Below are 18359 nucleotides of genomic sequence, written 5' to 3' on the forward strand. Positions count from 1 at the left end.
AGCAATGAAAAGCAAGACATGCATGGCTCACCCTCACCAGGAGCAATGAAGCACCATTCCTGATACTCGGGATCAAACTCAAGTTTATTTCTTAGAAACCCAACTTATCATCATGTATGTATAATACACATATCTCAGCAGCAGGGCTAATGTAAAGACATCCCAGCCGTTTCTCTGGCCAGGCTTTGCTCAAGCTTTGGAGTCTGGACTGGATGGGAGTCGCTTAATTGTTGCAGTCAAGCCATTCACTGAACTACTACAGCCATATGGTAATTTCAGATTTTCAGTCTGGAAGGCAATGCACTAGCTAGTAGTGGCTTATGCACAATATAAAAATTTCCACATTTCAGATAAAAATGTTGACACTTTAGAGGGATATCTGAATGAACTTCTCATTCATTACACGACACCTTCGTCAAAGCAGTGTGCTGCTACTTTGCTAGTGATACGACGAGCATTGCAAGCAGGTTCTACTTACTAGCAGGTGTGAGATGTTAGCATGGGAAATAATGCATCTCTTTAAGTTGCAGGCTTGCAGCAACAAACGACGTGCTCATGGCTGATAAGTGATATGGAATAACCTTTTTTTTCTGATGTCAATCAGGGGTGAAAAGACCCAACCTGCTATCTTATCATACAAGGGGCCTGTTTGATACAACTTATAAGCTGCTTATGGCCAAAATAAGCTGAAATCAATAGCCAAACGCCACGCTTTTCAGCATCTTATTCTGGCCACGCTTATTCCCACAGCTCCCATTTATACTAAAAAGCAGAAACTGGATCAGACCAGCTTATTTTGACCGCCGCTTTTACTCTATTTGTGCAGCTTATCTGGGAAGCGCTTCCCAGATAAGCTGTACCAAACAGGGCCAAGGTCGGCAATCCCAGATATATATATATATATATCCTCTATGTAGACTCTTCTAACTCTTCTGCAAACCGATCCAGTCTTGACACCTCTGCATCGTAATCACGGATAAGAGTATGGTTAACGGAGCCATCATCTTCGCTCGCATGGATTTGCCTGCCCGGCAAACCTGCAAGGCAAGAAATGAGAACAAATGCTATCAGAACAGATCAATCCAGGTGCACAATGCTAGATAATTTTCTACGTGTAGACAAGCAAACATGCACAAGTTCTGAGGGTAACTCAGGCATCTTTAATCAGATAAGTTTTCCGCAACATTTCACAGGAAAGCCAATGAAGAAATAATATAACAAATGGTTTGTGCTGGAAACAGACAGAAGGTGCAAGGCTGTGAGCCGAAAATTCCATTTCAGCCTCCCCGCTAACATCGCCACATCAGAAACAAAGGGGAAAGAATCGTGTGTGTTGAGTTGTTGACTTACCATCTGCCATTCATCTTCTCTATGCATTTGGCACCATCTTTTCTATCTTTGAATTTCACCAATATGACACCCTGTGGATGATTTTCACAAACCTGCATGCAGAAAACAACAAGGACATCAATGTAACTGCAGTGGTTTGGTGGAAAACAGAGAAGGATACAACAGGAACAGTTAAGCAAATTATGGCCAATCCATGCCTATTTGGCTTAATTTTCTTTGTATAAAATATGCACCTCATCATTATTATTGAAATGGTGAAAAGGTTATTTTTGAAAGCAGTTGGTCGAATCTGTTTTCTAGACAAGTTCACAAAAAGCTATATATCTGGGGTTAGGTGTACCTTGACATTATCCACTGGACCAAACTTGACGCATTCCTCTCTAACATCAGTCTCAAGCTCAGAAAGAAGCTCTTCATCAGCCTGCAGGATATTCTTGGTTAATCCAACAAGAATGAAAATAAAGTTGTTATGAAGCATGAACCTCATATGAACAATCTGAATGATCTAATGTGCAACCAAGTACAAGTAAGCGCTGTCTCAGATCAAAAGGAGCACATATTGCAGGAGGCATCAAGCATATTTCAGGTACTTACTCTCAACTCAGCCAGGAGTGAACATGTGCCTTAAAATTACTGTAGTAGGAATCATGAGCTTCTTATCATCATGCCCACCTAGATAGAGGAAATTATCAAGAAAACAAATGAAATTAGACCCTATTCTTGAATCAGCTATATTATTTAAAACAACTACCAAAAACAGCAATCCAAATTACCCCATCCAAGCATTTTGTCTTCGACCTTTTTGATCTTCCTTTTCTTTTGCTTGTCAGTTTTCTTTGAAATGAAAACATCACCTGAAACACATGTGATGGCATCAGTGACAAGTTTTGAAGCTGATGGCACATAAAGTATTTGCCTATTTGGTTTTAGCATAACGAAACAATACCTTTCTGCTCAAATTTGGCTGGACTTACAGACATAAGAGTCTTACCACCAGGACGGAATGATGTCCCATCCAACAACTGAACCGCTAGAGCTAAAGAAGGCTCCTGAATCGTTGGAAAAAGAAGGCACATGAAAATAAATGTGTAATGAGTCCAAATAATCTGACAAATTTAACAAGGTGATACCTTGAAATATGTCACCAAGGCATCACCCTTCTTCCTGCCGGTTTCCTTATCAGTATAGATCTTCACCCGTGGCTTTTTAGTCTCTGGGTCCTGTATTATGAATTATCAGCATTTTTTAAAGGTGTCTAAATGCTTTAAAGTTCAGGAAAGAAATATAAATGTCACAGCACAACCGTATGCTTTTATAACATATTATTAATAAGAGCAGCAATACCTAGTCGAAATAAAATATCACATAATTTTTGTAATTTTTTCAGTTTATTTAAGGCATCCGCAACATTCAACAATTAATATTATCCATCTATGATGACCAATGGAAAGCTGTACCAATATCTAGTACTATAATGCATGCTGCAAGGAAGCTGAAATTTGTTAAATGCTTGGTTAGACAGTAAAATACATAATTGCTGAGTTGAACAGTTTGCAATAATGAACAGCCTTGACATGATTAATTCAAGGTCCCAAGATTCTGATAAGTTAAATTACAAAGTTCCTTTGCCAGTATTCCAATTAGTTACTTTCTCAGATGGCAACTATATATTAGTCCAAATACTGACAAAACTAATTCTTTTCACGGGTGAGAAAAATCAAAACAACATCAAGAATGAATGATACAGTACAACAATTTTGTCTCTGCAACACAGCAGACTAAAAGCATACCTCCTTTATTATTCCACACTTGGAAAATACCTCCACAATCTGCAAAAGAAATCCAGCATCAGAAGTTCAGAACAAGTACTTTTTAAATAACCAATTAATTAAGAATTTGTTACATGGTCATTCAACAAAATGATCTCCATAAGAGAAATGAAATGTAGAATTAGTTCATAGAAGCAATTTACCTCGTCCACCATGACATCATCAGGCAAACCATTTACATAGACATGTGTGTTGACTTTGAGATCAAACCAACTGTCCGGAGGTTTGTTAGCTTCCTACCACAGAAGTTCAATAGGTTCCATGAAGACTAGAATCAACATGCACAAACTTATAAAGAACTCCAGGAAGACTTGATAACTATACCTTTTTCTCAGCTGGCTTCTCAGAAGATTTCCGCTTCTTGTCTCCTCTCGTTTCTGCTTTATCTGATCCTTTGTTTTTGCTTTCAGATAGAGTGTTGATTTCTTCTAGTGCAGAAGGACCCAGGATATCTGGTGCCTGAAATACTTCTTCCTCAAGTGCAAAAGTCATCTCTTCAACAGCAAAATTTTCCTTGCTACCAGATGTATCATTCTATAAAGACATACAGGAAGAGGAAATTGTAAAAAATGATAGGAAAAACAGTATTAAGAAAGCGAGCTTTTTTCCTCAAAAGAATACAGCTGAACGTGAAATGTAATGAAAAACTCCCAATGTATATACCATTATTATTGCCAACATTACCAATAGATCAAAGCAATTCTAAGTACATTAGCAACTAAACCACAACTTAGTATTTGGTGGGACAGAATAGAGTTGTTTTTTTCTTGTATTGAAACTTCCAAACAAGGCGACAACTAACACACCCATTGGTGTCTTCAATCTTAAGCAAACTACAAGTATCATGGTGAGATGCAAGAAACCAATGAGCTGGTAAGCTCTAGAATAAAGAAAAAAAAAGGCGTACCCAGTGCAAAGAGCTCCCGCTCTGTGCGGGGTCTGGGGAAGGGTGTTAGTGGCAAGCCTTACCCTCGCCTGTGCAATGCGAGGAGACCGCGACTCGAACCCGGGACCTTCCGGTCACAGGCGGTAAGACTCTACCGCTTGCACCAGGCCCGCCCTTCTAAGCTCTAGAATAAAGAAAGGTTGATTTATATGAATAGATGGCTTCAGTCTTCAAGGTTATGAGACAGTTCAGAACATAACTCAGTAAAGACTATTTCGGGGGTTTTCTCGGCCTGTGAGAGAAGGTATTCTTCTTAACAAAATACCCAGGGGCCGTCATAACCCCCAGCAGGTCGAGTTTTTTTTTTTTAGAACATAACACAGTAAAGAACAGGGCTCAGGTCAATTAAAGCTCTTGCAAATCTTATGTGAGTGAGAATACTAAATGTTCTCCAAGCATTAATTCCCAAACTAGTACAATCCTTCCAATGATAAATAATTTAACAAGAATTTCTGAGTTTACTAAGTTTTTTTCGCGAGCGTGTCCTTGCGACACGTATTTCATTAAACAGAAGCAGAGTTTAACTAGTTACAATATCCCCAAGTAATCCATAGATTACCGTGGAAAGATGGAAGCCAACACGACCCAAATAAACCTAATTTAAATTACATTACATGAACGTTGTGCAACCATAGTTTACTAAGTGGCGGGTCATACTTTCCATTAGTCTGTTGTACCACATAGTAACAGATAAATTGAAGAAATGATATGCAAGTATGTACCACATCCAACACTAGTTTCTATTAGATGATCTAATACTGATAATTCATAAAGAAAGTACAGAAGACCTAAGGTTCTAAGCTCAGGAAATTGTCATGAATTCAATGGTGGAAAGTCATAAATCAACTGATGGATCTAAGCAGTTTATTTATCTAGGGATGGAAAAGACAGATTATCCGCACTTACTTGAGGAACCCATGCCCTCAAAGTACGGTCCCATTTGTAAATGGTGCCATCATCATCAGTAAATTCTTCCTCTCCATCCGGCGGGGTTGCTGGCCGCTCATCATCTTGCTCATCCACCTCTGCCTCGGCCTCGATAACCTCCTTCTGAAATTTCTCAAAATCATCATCAACAGCTGGAGCATCTGCACAGAAGTTCAATGATCAGAAAACCATACAAAATTTCCATTACAGATACAGTACAAGGCTACAAGGCAATAACATATAACCATGTTTAGATTGATCCTTTGATGTGACTGCAGATTGTAACTCAGGGATGGACGAGAGTGGCATCCATTCCTTCCTCCCTTCTGCCCAGAGCATTGTGCTCTCATTGAGATAACCGTTTGCAAAATGTTCTGCAAAGGGAGCAACACTTGTTTCATTCAGAATATTATTTGGGGGAAAAGAAGGAACAGAACTATTCGACTTCAAAAGCGTTGAAACGAAACCTTCTCGGCGAAATAATCAACCCGATAACTAAACTTCAGAGTAAACAAGAATAAAATGGGCAAGAAGCTTGATTTAGGACAGACTGAACCCTAAGGACGACCTCAGAGAGAAAACTCATCAGAACTTAAACGCATTAAACTGCCAGGGAGAGGGTGAAGGAAGCAGTCACCTCGAAGCTCAGCAAGCGCGTAGGGTCCGACGCCCTCCTGGTTCGGGCCGAGCACGTACCAGCCGACCTCGGTGGTGGCGGCGGCCGCCGCACCGCTGGTCTCCATGGGCACCCAAGCCGGAAGAAAACAGGGAGGAGGAAGCGGGGGTGGGTACTGGAAGAAGGAAGGGGATGCTAGTCCATGGAAACCGGCGCGGGCGGCGGGGGAGGAATGCGGAGGCGGGTGGCCGGAGAGGGGCGCGCGGCGGCAGGAGAAGAGAGGTCGCCGAGCGGGAGCGGGGAGGACGGCGGGTCTCGCCGTCTCGGCGAAGGGCGAAGGCTCGAGAAGTACCTATCTGGACGGCTCAGATGCCCCTACCCTCGCGATTCTGTTACCGATCTCTGCATGCCTGCACTATTCATTTCCGTTTCCAAATCTGCATTGTACACCGACCTTTTTAGTAAGGTCAAACAATTTTAAATATGACTAAATTTACAAAAAAAAATACTAACATTTATAGTATGAGATAAGTCAGATTAACCATGGAATATATTTAAATAGTAGATAAAACATAAATATTGATACTATTTTCTATATACTTAGTTAAACAAATTTGACTTAGTTCAAATCTAGAATTACACTTTTTTTTTTGGAAAAAGAGAGTGCTTCATTTTGACCAAAATACTCAGATGTTTTCAAATTGAAAAATTCTGTGTGCATATTGCGCTGCTAGACAGGTTTTAAATTTGATGCATGAAGATAAACTCATGATCATAGTTCAGTACATTGAAGAATGAGAAATGAAATCACAAAAAGTTCAAGAAGGTAGCAAGGAAATCTGAGAACTGTTAGACTTGGTGGTTGCATATCACAAAAAGTTTGAATCTTCATAAGATACATGTGCAACTTGAAAAAGGAATGAAAGACTATTCATATTGGGCACGCATTTGAATACACTGATGAAAGAATACAGACACTAACGTGTGCCTTTCGCTGCTCAAATTGTATTCGATCCATTTCCAGCCATATAGATCACCGACATCACGTCAACTTGTTACATCAGCAAATGCGTAATACACGGTGTTTGCTGCACACAGCTTCTGATCAGCAATGGAAAAGCATACAAGATGCTATTGCTTCACTGTATTCTGCATAGTTCATATTGTACACAAAATATTAAGCCGACAGGCGCCAGCAGTGCCATGCTCCTCGTCTCTCAAACTTGCCGATGGTAGGGGTCCAATACCCAAGGTCTAGATGGTGCTGATATCAACTTTGCTCTTAACAATTTGGAAGGCAGGAGTAACCCAGCTGCCACAGTTGCACTGTATTCCTGCCCAGTTGAAGTATCCCAACCGAGCTCCGCAGTGGATGCATGATATCTTTCCTTCCAAAGCACCGTCTTCTACTGCTAGGTGAACAAAGGCAGGTGAAACCGTGTAAGATTTAGTTAACAAAAGGATGGGGCAATAAAATTGCGCTACTAAGACCAAACAGGTGTACAACTGCTCAAACATCAAGTATATTCACTTATTCAGGTTTCAGTTATTATAAGATGACCTATAAGCATCAAATCATGAAAATATATTATATTCAATGGGAAACAACCATATGTGCAAGGCTTCTATGATATGTTTTTTTTCGCAACACAAATAGCTATTTCATGGGCCATACAGATTCATACTCCAAGAGGAAGGTAATAACAACAGCCTACCTGGAGTCATCCATTTCAGAGGTTCGACAAACAAAGATGAGCAATCTTGTTCTTTGTTGTTGTATGGATGACCACTCTTCCTTCGGTTCCAATCAAAGCGAGACTCACCCTCACCAGGAACATGACTTACAACATTGTCCTCTACAGCAATAACTCTCCTGCATTTCCTGCAGCGGTAAGCTGTTTTACGTTGCTCAACCTTTGAAGAATCTTGACAAGAGCCAGACTGCGGAACAAGGCCAGGGTCATCTTCAAACATATAGCTGCCTATTTTCTCTCCAAATTTGTAGGATTGACCTGCAAAAGGAAACACATGCTAGGTTACAGAATACATGTTTGTTGAAATAAATTGAAATTAAAAGGTACTTTTGTACTTGCAAAAAAAAAATCAAGAATACCCTCACACTAGATGTAAAGGAACAACAATGCTCATGACCATGCAGCAAACAGATTTCTAAGGAGTAACGACCTTAGCATAGGAAGAAAAATCTCATGATAAAAGACTCACAAAGAGTACAACTGCTCCATATTGAATAAGGATTGCTATCTGCTAATGGCCAATTCTATTTGATGAACTGATAGTATTGTTGAATGCTAAAACTTCTATCAGATTAAGGCTGATCAATCGACCATTTTGACTATTTTTATTTTGAGAGGGAAAAAAATAGTGAAACACATTTTTATTTATTTCAGGTGCAGCTACATATCCAAAGTCCTAACCGTACAGCACTTCATATTTATTGATACATAAGTGCAGGTAGGAACTCGCTGGTCACGAGACAAATTATCAGGAAAAAAACATTTGAACGCTCTGCACCATGAATCAGGGATCGCTCTGGAACACAAAATGACTTTCTATCAATTGTCAATTGTGCACCATTGAAATTCATGAGGAAGACATTTCACGATCAGTGTCAGCAAGTTTCCTTTGAAAGCATGTATCTGGTTTATTGGTCTACCTAAACCACACATGTGAAACTAACTTGCACTATTTTTAGTAAGAGTAGTCAAGGAGAGACCAAACATATAAAACATAGAGAATACCCCGAGAAAACTGGAGAATGCCTATTAACTCGAAATTATGTCACGACAACTATTAAACACCACTTTAACCAAAATGGATCAGGACTAACCTAATAATTTTAAGCGGAATCTCTTGTACAAAGGACTTGAAGTATCAACTTTGAAGCCCATTTCTTCAAACAATTTCAGCTGCAGGGCACAGAATGTTCAGCTAAGCAACAAACACTACAGGAGTTCATATGCTGCATTGCTGCCAGCAGATCATGAGCAAATCTCACCTGGTCAAGAAAACCATCATTCGGGCACGCCGACTCAGAAATCTCCTTCAAAGCTTCTAATGCATCTGGGAAGAAAAAAGGCAACATGAGTAAAATTCAAGTATAGGAGATGAAAAGATACATGTTCTCTTTCCAGGAAAAGAGAGTTCAGACCTTCAAGAGATTTCTGTTCTGATCTCATAAGATAAGCAACAATGATGGAAGCGCTGCAGTAAGTTTGAAATAAATTATGAATAAATACACAAAGATGCAAAAAGGAGTTGACAGTATTGCAAATGAACAGGTTTGTGCAAATCAATTTACTAAATAGAAACGCTACATAGGTAAGTCCAATTCTGGTTCTCAATTGCCAAGCAGGCAGCAGCCTGCTCCAAGTGGTTTGTGTCACAATCCACAAACATTCAGTGTCATCGCGCTACCAATTGGTTTGGTCAAATTTCACATGTTCAAATCAAATTCGTACTGCTATGCTATTACTACCATGACGAACCTAATTCCATTGCTAAACATGACTGTTCCAAAGTAGAAATCCTAACTTTACCCACAAAAATGAAATCGAAAATGGCAACGCTCCAGACGCCTACCTCCTCGACACCCCAGCAAAGCAATGGACGAGAACACTCCCGACCTTCCTGCCCTCGTCGATGAAATCAAGGCAGGGCTCGAGGCGGTCGAGCAGGTCCTCCTCCTCGGTGTCCCGCAGCGGCACGGCCATGCGCGTGACCCGCAGCCCGTGCCCGGCGCGCTCCACCACCCGCATCAGCGTCCCGGGGGGCACCGCGGCGGTCGGTGGCGCGCCCTCCTCGCCGGCGACGACGCGGCGGACCTCCTCGGCGGGGATCGCGAGGCCCGGGCGGCAGTCGGTGATGAAGGAGATGGAGGCGGAGCTGACCACGGAGAGGACGTGGGTGAAGTCCGGCGTGGGGGACGACTCCGTGAGGGCGGCGATGGTGTCTTTGATGTCGCCGAAGTAGAGCCGCTCGCGGACGAGGTGCGGCATGGCGGCGGCCGGCGGAAGAGGCAGAGACCGCCGGTGAGAGTCAGTGAAATATGCCGAGTGGAGGAAGAGTGGAAGACCTACTCCCTCCTGGCACCATCTTTTCTATCTTTGAATTTCACCAATATGACACCATGTGGATGATTTTCACAAACCTGCATGCAGAAAACAACAAGGACATCAATGTAACTGCAGTGGTTTGGTGGAAAACAGAGAAGGATACAACAGGAACAGTTAAGCAAATTATGGCCAATCCATGCCTATTTGGCTTAATTTTCTTTGTATAAAATATGCACCTCATCATTATTATTGAAATGGTGAAAAGGTTATTTTTGAAAGCAGTTGGTCGAATCTGTTTTCTAGACAAGTTCACAAAAAGCTATATATCTGGGGTTAGGTGTACCTTGACATTATCCACTGGACCAAACTTGACGCATTCCTCTCTAACATCAGTCTCAAGCTCAGAAAGAAGCTCTTCATCAGCCTGCAGGATATTCTTGGTTAATCCAACAAGAATGAAAATAAAGTTGTTATGAAGCATGAACCTCATATGAACAATCTGAATGATCTAATGTGCAACCAAGTACAAGTAAGCGCTGTCTCAGATCAAAAGGAGCACATATTGCAGGAGGCATCAAGCATATTTCAGGTACTTACTCTCAACTCAGCCGGAGTGAACATGTGCCTTAAAATTACTGTAGTAGGAATCATGAGCTTCTTATCATCATGCCCACCTAGATAGAGGAAATTATCAAGAAAACAAATGAAATTAGACCCTATTCTTGAATCAGCTATATTATTTAAAACAACTACCAAAAACAGCAATCCAAATTACCCCATCCAAGCATTTTGTCTTCGACCTTTTTTATCTTCCTTTTCTTTTGCTTGTCAGTTTTCTTTGAAATGAAAACATCACCTGAAACACATGTGATGGCATCAGTGACAAGTTTTGAAGCTGATGGCACATAAAGTATTTGCCTATTTGGTTTTAGCATAACGAAACAATACCTTTCTGCTCAAATTTGGCTGGACTTACAGACATAAGAGTCTTACCACCAGGACGGAATGATGTCCCATCCAACAACTGAACCGCTAGAGCTAAAGAAGGCTCCTGAATCGTTGGAAAAAGAAGGCACATGAAAATAAATGTGTAATGAGTCCAAATAATCTGACAAATTTAACAAGGTGATACCTTGAAATATGTCACCAAGGCATCACCCTTCTTCCTGCCGGTTTCCTTATCAGTATAGATCTTCACCCGTGGCTTTTTAGTCTCTGGGTCCTGTATTATGAATTATCAGCATTTTTTAAAGGTGTCTAAATGCTTTAAAGTTCAGGAAAGAAATATAAATGTCACAGCACAACCGTATGCTTTTATAACATATTATTAATAAGAGCAGCAATACCTAGTCGAAATAAAATATCACATAAATTTTGTAATTTTTTCAGTTTATTTAAGGCATCCGCAACATTCAACAATTAATATTATCCATCTATGATGACCAATGGAAAGCTGTACCAATATCTAGTACTATAATGCATGCTGCAAGGAAGCTGAAATTTGTTAAATGCTTGGTTAGACAGTAAAATACATAATTGCTGAGTTGAACAGTTTGCAATAATGAACAGCCTTGACATGATTAATTCAAGGTCCCAAGATTCTGATAAGTTAAATTACAAAGTTCCTTTGCCAGTATTCCAATTAGTTACTTTCTCAGATGGCAACTATATATTAGTCCAAATACTGACAAAACTAATTCTTTTCACGGGTGAGAAAAATCAAAACAACATCAAGAATGAATGATACAGTACAACAATTTTGTCTCTGCAACACAGCAGACTAAAAGCATACCTCCTTTATTATTCCACACTTGGAAAATACCTCCACAATCTGCAAAAGAAATCCAGCATCAGAAGTTCAGAACAAATACTTTTTAAATAACCAATTAATTAAGAATTTGTTACATGGTCATTCAACAAAATGATCTCCATAAGAGAAATGAAATGTAGAATTAGTTCATAGAAGCAATTTACCTCGTCCACCATGACATCATCAGGCAAACCATTTACATAGACATGTGTGTTGACTTTGAGATCAAACCAACTGTCCGGAGGTTTGTTAGCTTCCTACCACAGAAGTTCAATAGGTTCCATGAAGACTAGAATCAACATGCACAAACTTATAAAGAACTCCAGGAAGACTTGATAACTATACCTTTTTCTCAGCTGGCTTCTCAGAAGATTTCCGCTTCTTGTCTCCTCTCGTTTCTGCTTTATCTGATCCTTTGTTTTTGCTTTCAGATAGAGTGTTGATTTCTTCTAGTGCAGAAGGACCCAGGATATCTGGTGCCTGAAATACTTCTTCCTCAAGTGCAAAAGTCATCTCTTCAACAGCAAAATTTTCCTTGCTACCAGATGTATCATTCTATAAAGACATACAGGAAGAGGAAATTGTAAAAAATGATAGGAAAAACAGTATTAAGAAAGCGAGCTTTTTTCCTCAAAAGAATACAGCTGAACGTGAAATGTAATGAAAAACTCCCAATGTATATACCATTATTATTGCCAACATTACCAATAGATCAAAGCAATTCTAAGTACATTAGCAACTAAACCACAACTTAGTATTTGGTGGGACAGAATAGAGTTGTTTTTTTCTTGTATTGAAACTTCCAAACAAGGCGACAACTAACACACCCATTGGTGTCTTCAATCTTAAGCAAACTACAAGTATCATGGTGAGATGCAAGAAACCAATGAGCTGGTAAGCTCTAGAATAAAGAAAAAAAAAGGCGTACCCAGTGCAAAGAGCTCCCGCTCTGTGCGGGGTCTGGGGAAGGGTGTTAGTGGCAAGCCTTACCCTCGCCTGTGCAATGCGAGGAGACCGCGACTCGAACCCGGGACCTTCCGGTCACAGGCGGTAAGACTCTACCGCTTGCACCAGGCCCGCCCTTCTAAGCTCTAGAATAAAGAAAGGTTGATTTATATGAATAGATGGCTTCAGTCTTCAAGGTTATGAGACAGTTCAGAACATAACTCAGTAAAGACTATTTCGGGGGTTTTCTCGGCCTGTGAGAGAAGGTATTCTTCTTAACAAAATACCCAGGGGCCGTCATAACCCCCAGCAGGTCGAGTTTTTTTTTAGAACATAACACAGTAAAGAACAGGGCTCAGGTCAATTAAAGCTCTTGCAAATCTTATGTGAGTGAGAATACTAAATGTTCTCCAAGCATTAATTCCCAAACTAGTACAATCCTTCCAATGATAAATAATTTAACAAGAATTTCTGAGTTTACTAAGTTTTTTTCGCGAGCGTGTCCTTGCGACACGTATTTCATTAAACAGAAGCAGAGTTTAACTAGTTACAATATCCCCAAGTAATCCATAGATTACCGTGGAAAGATGGAAGCCAACACGACCCAAATAAACCTAATTTAAATTACATTACATGAACGTTGTGCAACCATAGTTTACTAAGTGGCGGGTCATACTTTCCATTAGTCTGTTGTACCACATAGTAACAGATAAATTGAAGAAATGATATGCAAGTATGTACCACATCCAACACTAGTTTCTATTAGATGATCTAATACTGATAATTCATAAAGAAAGTACAGAAGACCTAAGGTTCTAAGCTCAGGAAATTGTCATGAATTCAATGGTGGAAAGTCATAAATCAACTGATGGATCTAAGCAGTTTATTTATCTAGGGATGGAAAAGACAGATTATCCGCACTTACTTGAGGAACCCATGCCCTCAAAGTACGGTCCCATTTGTAAATGGTGCCATCATCATCAGTAAATTCTTCCTCTCCATCCGGCGGGGTTGCTGGCCGCTCATCATCTTGCTCATCCACCTCTGCCTCGGCCTCGATAACCTCCTTCTGAAATTTCTCAAAATCATCATCAACAGCTGGAGCATCTGCACAGAAGTTCAATGATCAGAAAACCATACAAAATTTCCATTACAGATACAGTACAAGGCTACAAGGCAATAACATATAACCATGTTTAGATTGATCCTTTGATGTGACTGCAGATTGTAACTCAGGGATGGACGAGAGTGGCATCCATTCCTTCCTCCCTTCTGCCCAGAGCATTGTGCTCTCATTGAGATAACCGTTTGCAAAATGTTCTGCAAAGGGAGCAACACTTGTTTCATTCAGAATATTATTTGGGGGAAAAGAAGGAACAGAACTATTCGACTTCAAAAGCGTTGAAACGAAACCTTCTCGGCGAAATAATCAACCCGATAACTAAACTTCAGAGTAAACAAGAATAAAATGGGCAAGAAGCTTGATTTAGGACAGACTGAACCCTAAGGACGACCTCAGAGAGAAAACTCATCAGAACTTAAACGCATTAAACTGCCAGGGAGAGGGTGAAGGAAGCAGTCACCTCGAAGCTCAGCAAGCGCGTAGGGTCCGACGCCCTCCTGGTTCGGGCCGAGCACGTACCAGCCGACCTCGGTGGTGGCGGCGGCCGCCGCACCGCTGGTCTCCATGGGCACCCAAGCCGGAAGAAAACAGGGAGGAGGAAGCGGGGGTGGGTACTGGAAGAAGGAAGGGGATGCTAGTCCATGGAAACCGGCGCGGGCGGCGGGGGAGGAATGCGGAGGCGGGTGGCCGGAGAGGGGCGCGCGGCGGCAGGAGAAGAGAGGTCGCCGAGCGGGAGCGGGGAGGACGGCGGGTCTCGCCGTCTCGGCGAAGGGCGAAGGCTCGAGAAGTACCTATCTGGACGGCTCAGATGCCCCTACCCTCGCGATTCTGTTACCGATCTCTGCATGCCTGCACTATTCATTTCCGTTTCCAAATCTGCATTGTACACCGACCTTTTTAGTAAGGTCAAACAATTTTAAATATGACTAAATTTACAAAAAAAAATACTAACATTTATAGTATGAGATAAGTCAGATTAACCATGGAATATATTTAAATAGTAGATAAAACATAAATATTGATACTATTTTCTATATACTTAGTTAAACAAATTTGACTTAGTTCAAATCTAGAATTACACTTTTTTTTTTGGAAAAAGAGAGTGCTTCATTTTGACCAAAATACTCAGATGTTTTCAAATTGAAAAATTCTGTGTGCATATTGCGCTGCTAGACAGGTTTTAAATTTGATGCATGAAGATAAACTCATGATCATAGTTCAGTACATTGAAGAATGAGAAATGAAATCACAAAAAGTTCAAGAAGGTAGCAAGGAAATCTGAGAACTGTTAGACTTGGTGGTTGCATATCACAAAAAGTTTGAATCTTCATAAGATACATGTGCAACTTGAAAAAGGAATGAAAGACTATTCATATTGGGCACGCATTTGAATACACTGATGAAAGAATACAGACACTAACGTGTGCCTTTCGCTGCTCAAATTGTATTCGATCCATTTCCAGCCATATAGATCACCGACATCACGTCAACTTGTTACATCAGCAAATGCGTAATACACGGTGTTTGCTGCACACAGCTTCTGATCAGCAATGGAAAAGCATACAAGATGCTATTGCTTCACTGTATTCTGCATAGTTCATATTGTACACAAAATATTAAGCCGACAGGCGCCAGCAGTGCCATGCTCCTCGTCTCTCAAACTTGCCGATGGTAGGGGTCCAATACCCAAGGTCTAGATGGTGCTGATATCAACTTTGCTCTTAACAATTTGGAAGGCAGGAGTAACCCAGCTGCCACAGTTGCACTGTATTCCTGCCCAGTTGAAGTATCCCAACCGAGCTCCGCAGTGGATGCATGATATCTTTCCTTCCAAAGCACCGTCTTCTACTGCTAGGTGAACAAAGGCAGGTGAAACCGTGTAAGATTTAGTTAACAAAAGGATGGGGCAATAAAATTGCGCTACTAAGACCAAACAGGTGTACAACTGCTCAAACATCAAGTATATTCACTTATTCAGGTTTCAGTTATTATAAGATGACCTATAAGCATCAAATCATGAAAATATATTATATTCAATGGGAAACAACCATATGTGCAAGGCTTCTATGATATGTTTTTTTTCGCAACACAAATAGCTATTTCATGGGCCATACAGATTCATACTCCAAGAGGAAGGTAATAACAACAGCCTACCTGGAGTCATCCATTTCAGAGGTTCGACAAACAAAGATGAGCAATCTTGTTCTTTGTTGTTGTATGGATGACCACTCTTCCTTCGGTTCCAATCAAAGCGAGACTCACCCTCACCAGGAACATGACTTACAACATTGTCCTCTACAGCAATAACTCTCCTGCATTTCCTGCAGCGGTAAGCTGTTTTACGTTGCTCAACCTTTGAAGAATCTTGACAAGAGCCAGACTGCGGAACAAGGCCAGGGTCATCTTCAAACATATAGCTGCCTATTTTCTCTCCAAATTTGTAGGATTGACCTGCAAAAGGAAACACATGCTAGGTTACAGAATACATGTTTGTTGAAATAAATTGAAATTAAAAGGTACTTTTGTACTTGCAAAAAAAAAATCAAGAATACCCTCACACTAGATGTAAAGGAACAACAATGCTCATGACCATGCAGCAAACAGATTTCTAAGGAGTAACGACCTTAGCATAGGAAGAAAAATCTCATGATAAAAGACTCACAAAGAGTACAACTGCTCCATATTGAATAAGGATTGCTATCTGCTAATGGCCAATTCTATTTGATGAACTGATAGTATTGTTGAATGCTAAAACTTCTATCAGATTAAGGCTGATCAATCGACCATTTTGACTATTTTTATTTTGAGAGGGAAAAAAATAGTGAAACACATTTTTATTTATTTCAGGTGCAGCTACATATCCAAAGTCCTAACCGTACAGCACTTCATATTTATTGATACATAAGTGCAGGTAGGAACTCGCTGGTCACGAGACAAATTATCAGGAAAAAAACATTTGAACGCTCTGCACCATGAATCAGGGATCGCTCTGGAACACAAAATGACTTTCTATCAATTGTCAATTGTGCACCATTGAAATTCATGAGGAAGACATTTCACGATCAGTGTCAGCAAGTTTCCTTTGAAAGCATGTATCTGGTTTATTGGTCTACCTAAACCACACATGTGAAACTAACTTGCACTATTTTTAGTAAGAGTAGTCAAGGAGAGACCAAACATATAAAACATAGAGAATACCCCGAGAAAACTGGAGAATGCCTATTAACTCGAAATTATGTCACGACAACTATTAAACACCACTTTAACCAAAATGGATCAGGACTAACCTAATAATTTTAAGCGGAATCTCTTGTACAAAGGACTTGAAGTATCAACTTTGAAGCCCATTTCTTCAAACAATTTCAGCTGCAGGGCACAGAATGTTCAGCTAAGCAACAAACACTACAGGAGTTCATATGCTGCATTGCTGCCAGCAGATCATGAGCAAATCTCACCTGGTCAAGAAAACCATCATTCGGGCACGCCGACTCAGAAATCTCCTTCAAAGCTTCTAATGCATCTGGGAAGAAAAAAGGCAACATGAGTAAAATTCAAGTATAGGAGATGAAAAGATACATGTTCTCTTTCCAGGAAAAGAGAGTTCAGACCTTCAAGAGATTTCTGTTCTGATCTCATAAGATAAGCAACAATGATGGAAGCGCTGCAGTAAGTTTGAAATAAATTATGAATAAATACACAAAGATGCAAAAAGGAGTTGACAGTATTGCAAATGAACAGGTTTGTGCAAATCAATTTACTAAATAGAAACGCTACATAGGTAAGTCCAATTCTGGTTCTCAATTGCCAAGCAGGCAGCAGCCTGCTCCAAGTGGTTTGTGTCACAATCCACAAACATTCAGTGTCATCGCGCTACCAATTGGTTTGGTCAAATTTCACATGTTCAAATCAAATTCGTACTGCTATGCTATTACTACCATGACGAACCTAATTCCATTGCTAAACATGACTGTTCCAAAGTAGAAATCCTAACTTTACCCACAAAAATGAAATCGAAAATGGCAACGCTCCAGACGCCTACCTCCTCGACACCCCAGCAAAGCAATGGACGAGAACACTCCCGACCTTCCTGCCCTCGTCGATGAAATCAAGGCAGGGCTCGAGGCGGTCGAGCAGGTCCTCCTCCTCGGTGTCCCGCAGCGGCACGGCCATGCGCGTGACCCGCAGCCCGTGCCCGGCGCGCTCCACCACCCGCATCAGCGTCCCGGGGGGCACCGCGGCGGTCGGTGGCGCGCCCTCCTCGCCGGCGACGACGCGGCGGACCTCCTCGGCGGGGATCGCGAGGCCCGGGCGGCAGTCGGTGATGAAGGAGATGGAGGCGGAGCTGACCACGGAGAGGACGTGGGTGAAGTCCGGCGTGGGGGACGACTCCGTGAGGGCGGCGATGGTGTCTTTGATGTCGCCGAAGTAGAGCCGCTCGCGGACGAGGTGCGGCATGGCGGCGGCCGGCGGAAGAGGCAGAGACCGCCGGTGAGAGTCAGTGAAATATGCCGAGTGGAGGAAGAGTGGAAGACCTACTCCCTCCATTCTACCGGGCATTTAATTTTTTTACCGTGTGACACATGAGTCATTTATATACCACTCATCCCGTAACTCTGATAAAAAAGTTAATTATTCCCTATTCTATAATAAAGTGTATTCTATTATTCAAAATTTATCATAAAATATAATATATTTTAAAGGACAAAAATTAATTTTAAATTAAATACTTTCCATTTATCA

General features: G+C 41.0%; 3 protein-coding genes and 1 pseudogene across 5 annotated transcripts; all 4 read right to left on the minus strand.

Annotated features, from left to right (window-relative positions):
* Window positions 1–563: 563 nt before the first annotated feature.
* On the minus strand, window positions 564–6063 carry LOC136487648 (splicing factor U2AF-associated protein 2-like; annotated as a pseudogene).
* A 450-nt stretch (window positions 6064–6513) lies between these two features.
* On the minus strand, window positions 6514–9756 carry LOC136486241 (uncharacterized). 2 transcript variants are annotated; one of them, XM_066483119.1, is made up of 6 exons: window positions 9269–9756; window positions 8838–8890; window positions 8685–8749; window positions 8517–8595; window positions 7384–7680; window positions 6514–7077 (listed from the first exon to the last, which is right to left on the minus strand). In XM_066483119.1, the coding sequence occupies exons 1-6, from the start codon at window positions 9682–9684 to the stop codon at window positions 6923–6925; spliced, it is 1065 nt and encodes a 354-aa protein (XP_066339216.1). In that variant the 5' UTR covers window positions 9685–9756; the 3' UTR covers window positions 6514–6922. The 2 variants fall into 2 exon arrangements, with proteins under 2 accessions (XP_066339216.1, XP_066339217.1); XM_066483120.1 differs by having other exon boundaries at window positions 6514–7080.
* A 570-nt stretch (window positions 9757–10326) lies between these two features.
* LOC136486242 (uncharacterized) lies at window positions 10327–14447 on the minus strand. Its single transcript, XM_066483121.1, has 10 exons — window positions 14080–14447; window positions 13688–13816; window positions 13422–13603; window positions 11897–12106; window positions 11716–11808; window positions 11534–11572; window positions 10874–10963; window positions 10690–10792; window positions 10517–10597; window positions 10327–10415 (listed from the first exon to the last, which is right to left on the minus strand). The coding sequence occupies exons 1-10, from the start codon at window positions 14183–14185 to the stop codon at window positions 10327–10329; spliced, it is 1122 nt and encodes a 373-aa protein (XP_066339218.1). The 5' UTR covers window positions 14186–14447.
* A 456-nt stretch (window positions 14448–14903) lies between these two features.
* LOC136487649 (uncharacterized) lies at window positions 14904–18149 on the minus strand. Of its 2 annotated transcripts, none has more exons than XM_066484747.1 (6): window positions 17659–18149; window positions 17228–17280; window positions 17075–17139; window positions 16907–16985; window positions 15774–16070; window positions 14904–15467 (listed from the first exon to the last, which is right to left on the minus strand). In XM_066484747.1, exons 1-6 carry the CDS (start codon window positions 18072–18074, stop codon window positions 15313–15315), a joined length of 1065 nt encoding a protein of 354 aa, XP_066340844.1. In that variant the 5' UTR covers window positions 18075–18149; the 3' UTR covers window positions 14904–15312. The 2 variants fall into 2 exon arrangements, with proteins under 2 accessions (XP_066340844.1, XP_066340843.1); XM_066484746.1 differs by having other exon boundaries at window positions 14904–15470.
* Window positions 18150–18359: the final 210 nt, after the last annotated feature.

This window comes from Miscanthus floridulus, chromosome 10 (assembly GCF_019320115.1).
Source record: "Miscanthus floridulus cultivar M001 chromosome 10, ASM1932011v1, whole genome shotgun sequence".
NCBI lineage: Eukaryota > Viridiplantae > Streptophyta > Magnoliopsida > Poales > Poaceae > Miscanthus > Miscanthus floridulus.

Coding starts and splice junctions, on each gene's coding strand:
- LOC136486241 (XM_066483120.1), bottom strand. CDS start 9,684: ATGCCGCACCTCGTCCGCGAGCGGCTCTACTTCGGCGACATCAAAGAC. Junction 8,891..9,268: donor TTTGCTGGGGTGTCGAGGAG/GTAGGCGTCTGG, acceptor AACTTACTGCAG/CGCTTCCATCATTGTTGCTT. Junction 8,596..8,684: donor ATGATGGTTTTCTTGACCAG/GTGAGATTTGCT, acceptor TGTGCCCTGCAG/CTGAAATTGTTTGAAGAAAT.
- LOC136486242 (XM_066483121.1), bottom strand. CDS start 14,185: ATGGAGACCAGCGGTGCGGCGGCCGCCGCCACCACCGAGGTCGGCTGG. Junction 11,809..11,896: donor AGAAGCCAGCTGAGAAAAAG/GTATAGTTATCA, acceptor CTTCTGTGGTAG/GAAGCTAACAAACCTCCGGA. Junction 10,964..11,533: donor AGTGTGGAATAATAAAGGAG/GTATGCTTTTAG, acceptor TTCATAATACAG/GACCCAGAGACTAAAAAGCC.
- LOC136487649 (XM_066484746.1), bottom strand. CDS start 18,074: ATGCCGCACCTCGTCCGCGAGCGGCTCTACTTCGGCGACATCAAAGAC. Junction 17,140..17,227: donor AGAACAGAAATCTCTTGAAG/GTCTGAACTCTC, acceptor TTTTCTTCCCAG/ATGCATTAGAAGCTTTGAAG. Junction 16,071..16,906: donor ATTCCGCTTAAAATTATTAG/GTTAGTCCTGAT, acceptor TTCCTTTTGCAG/GTCAATCCTACAAATTTGGA.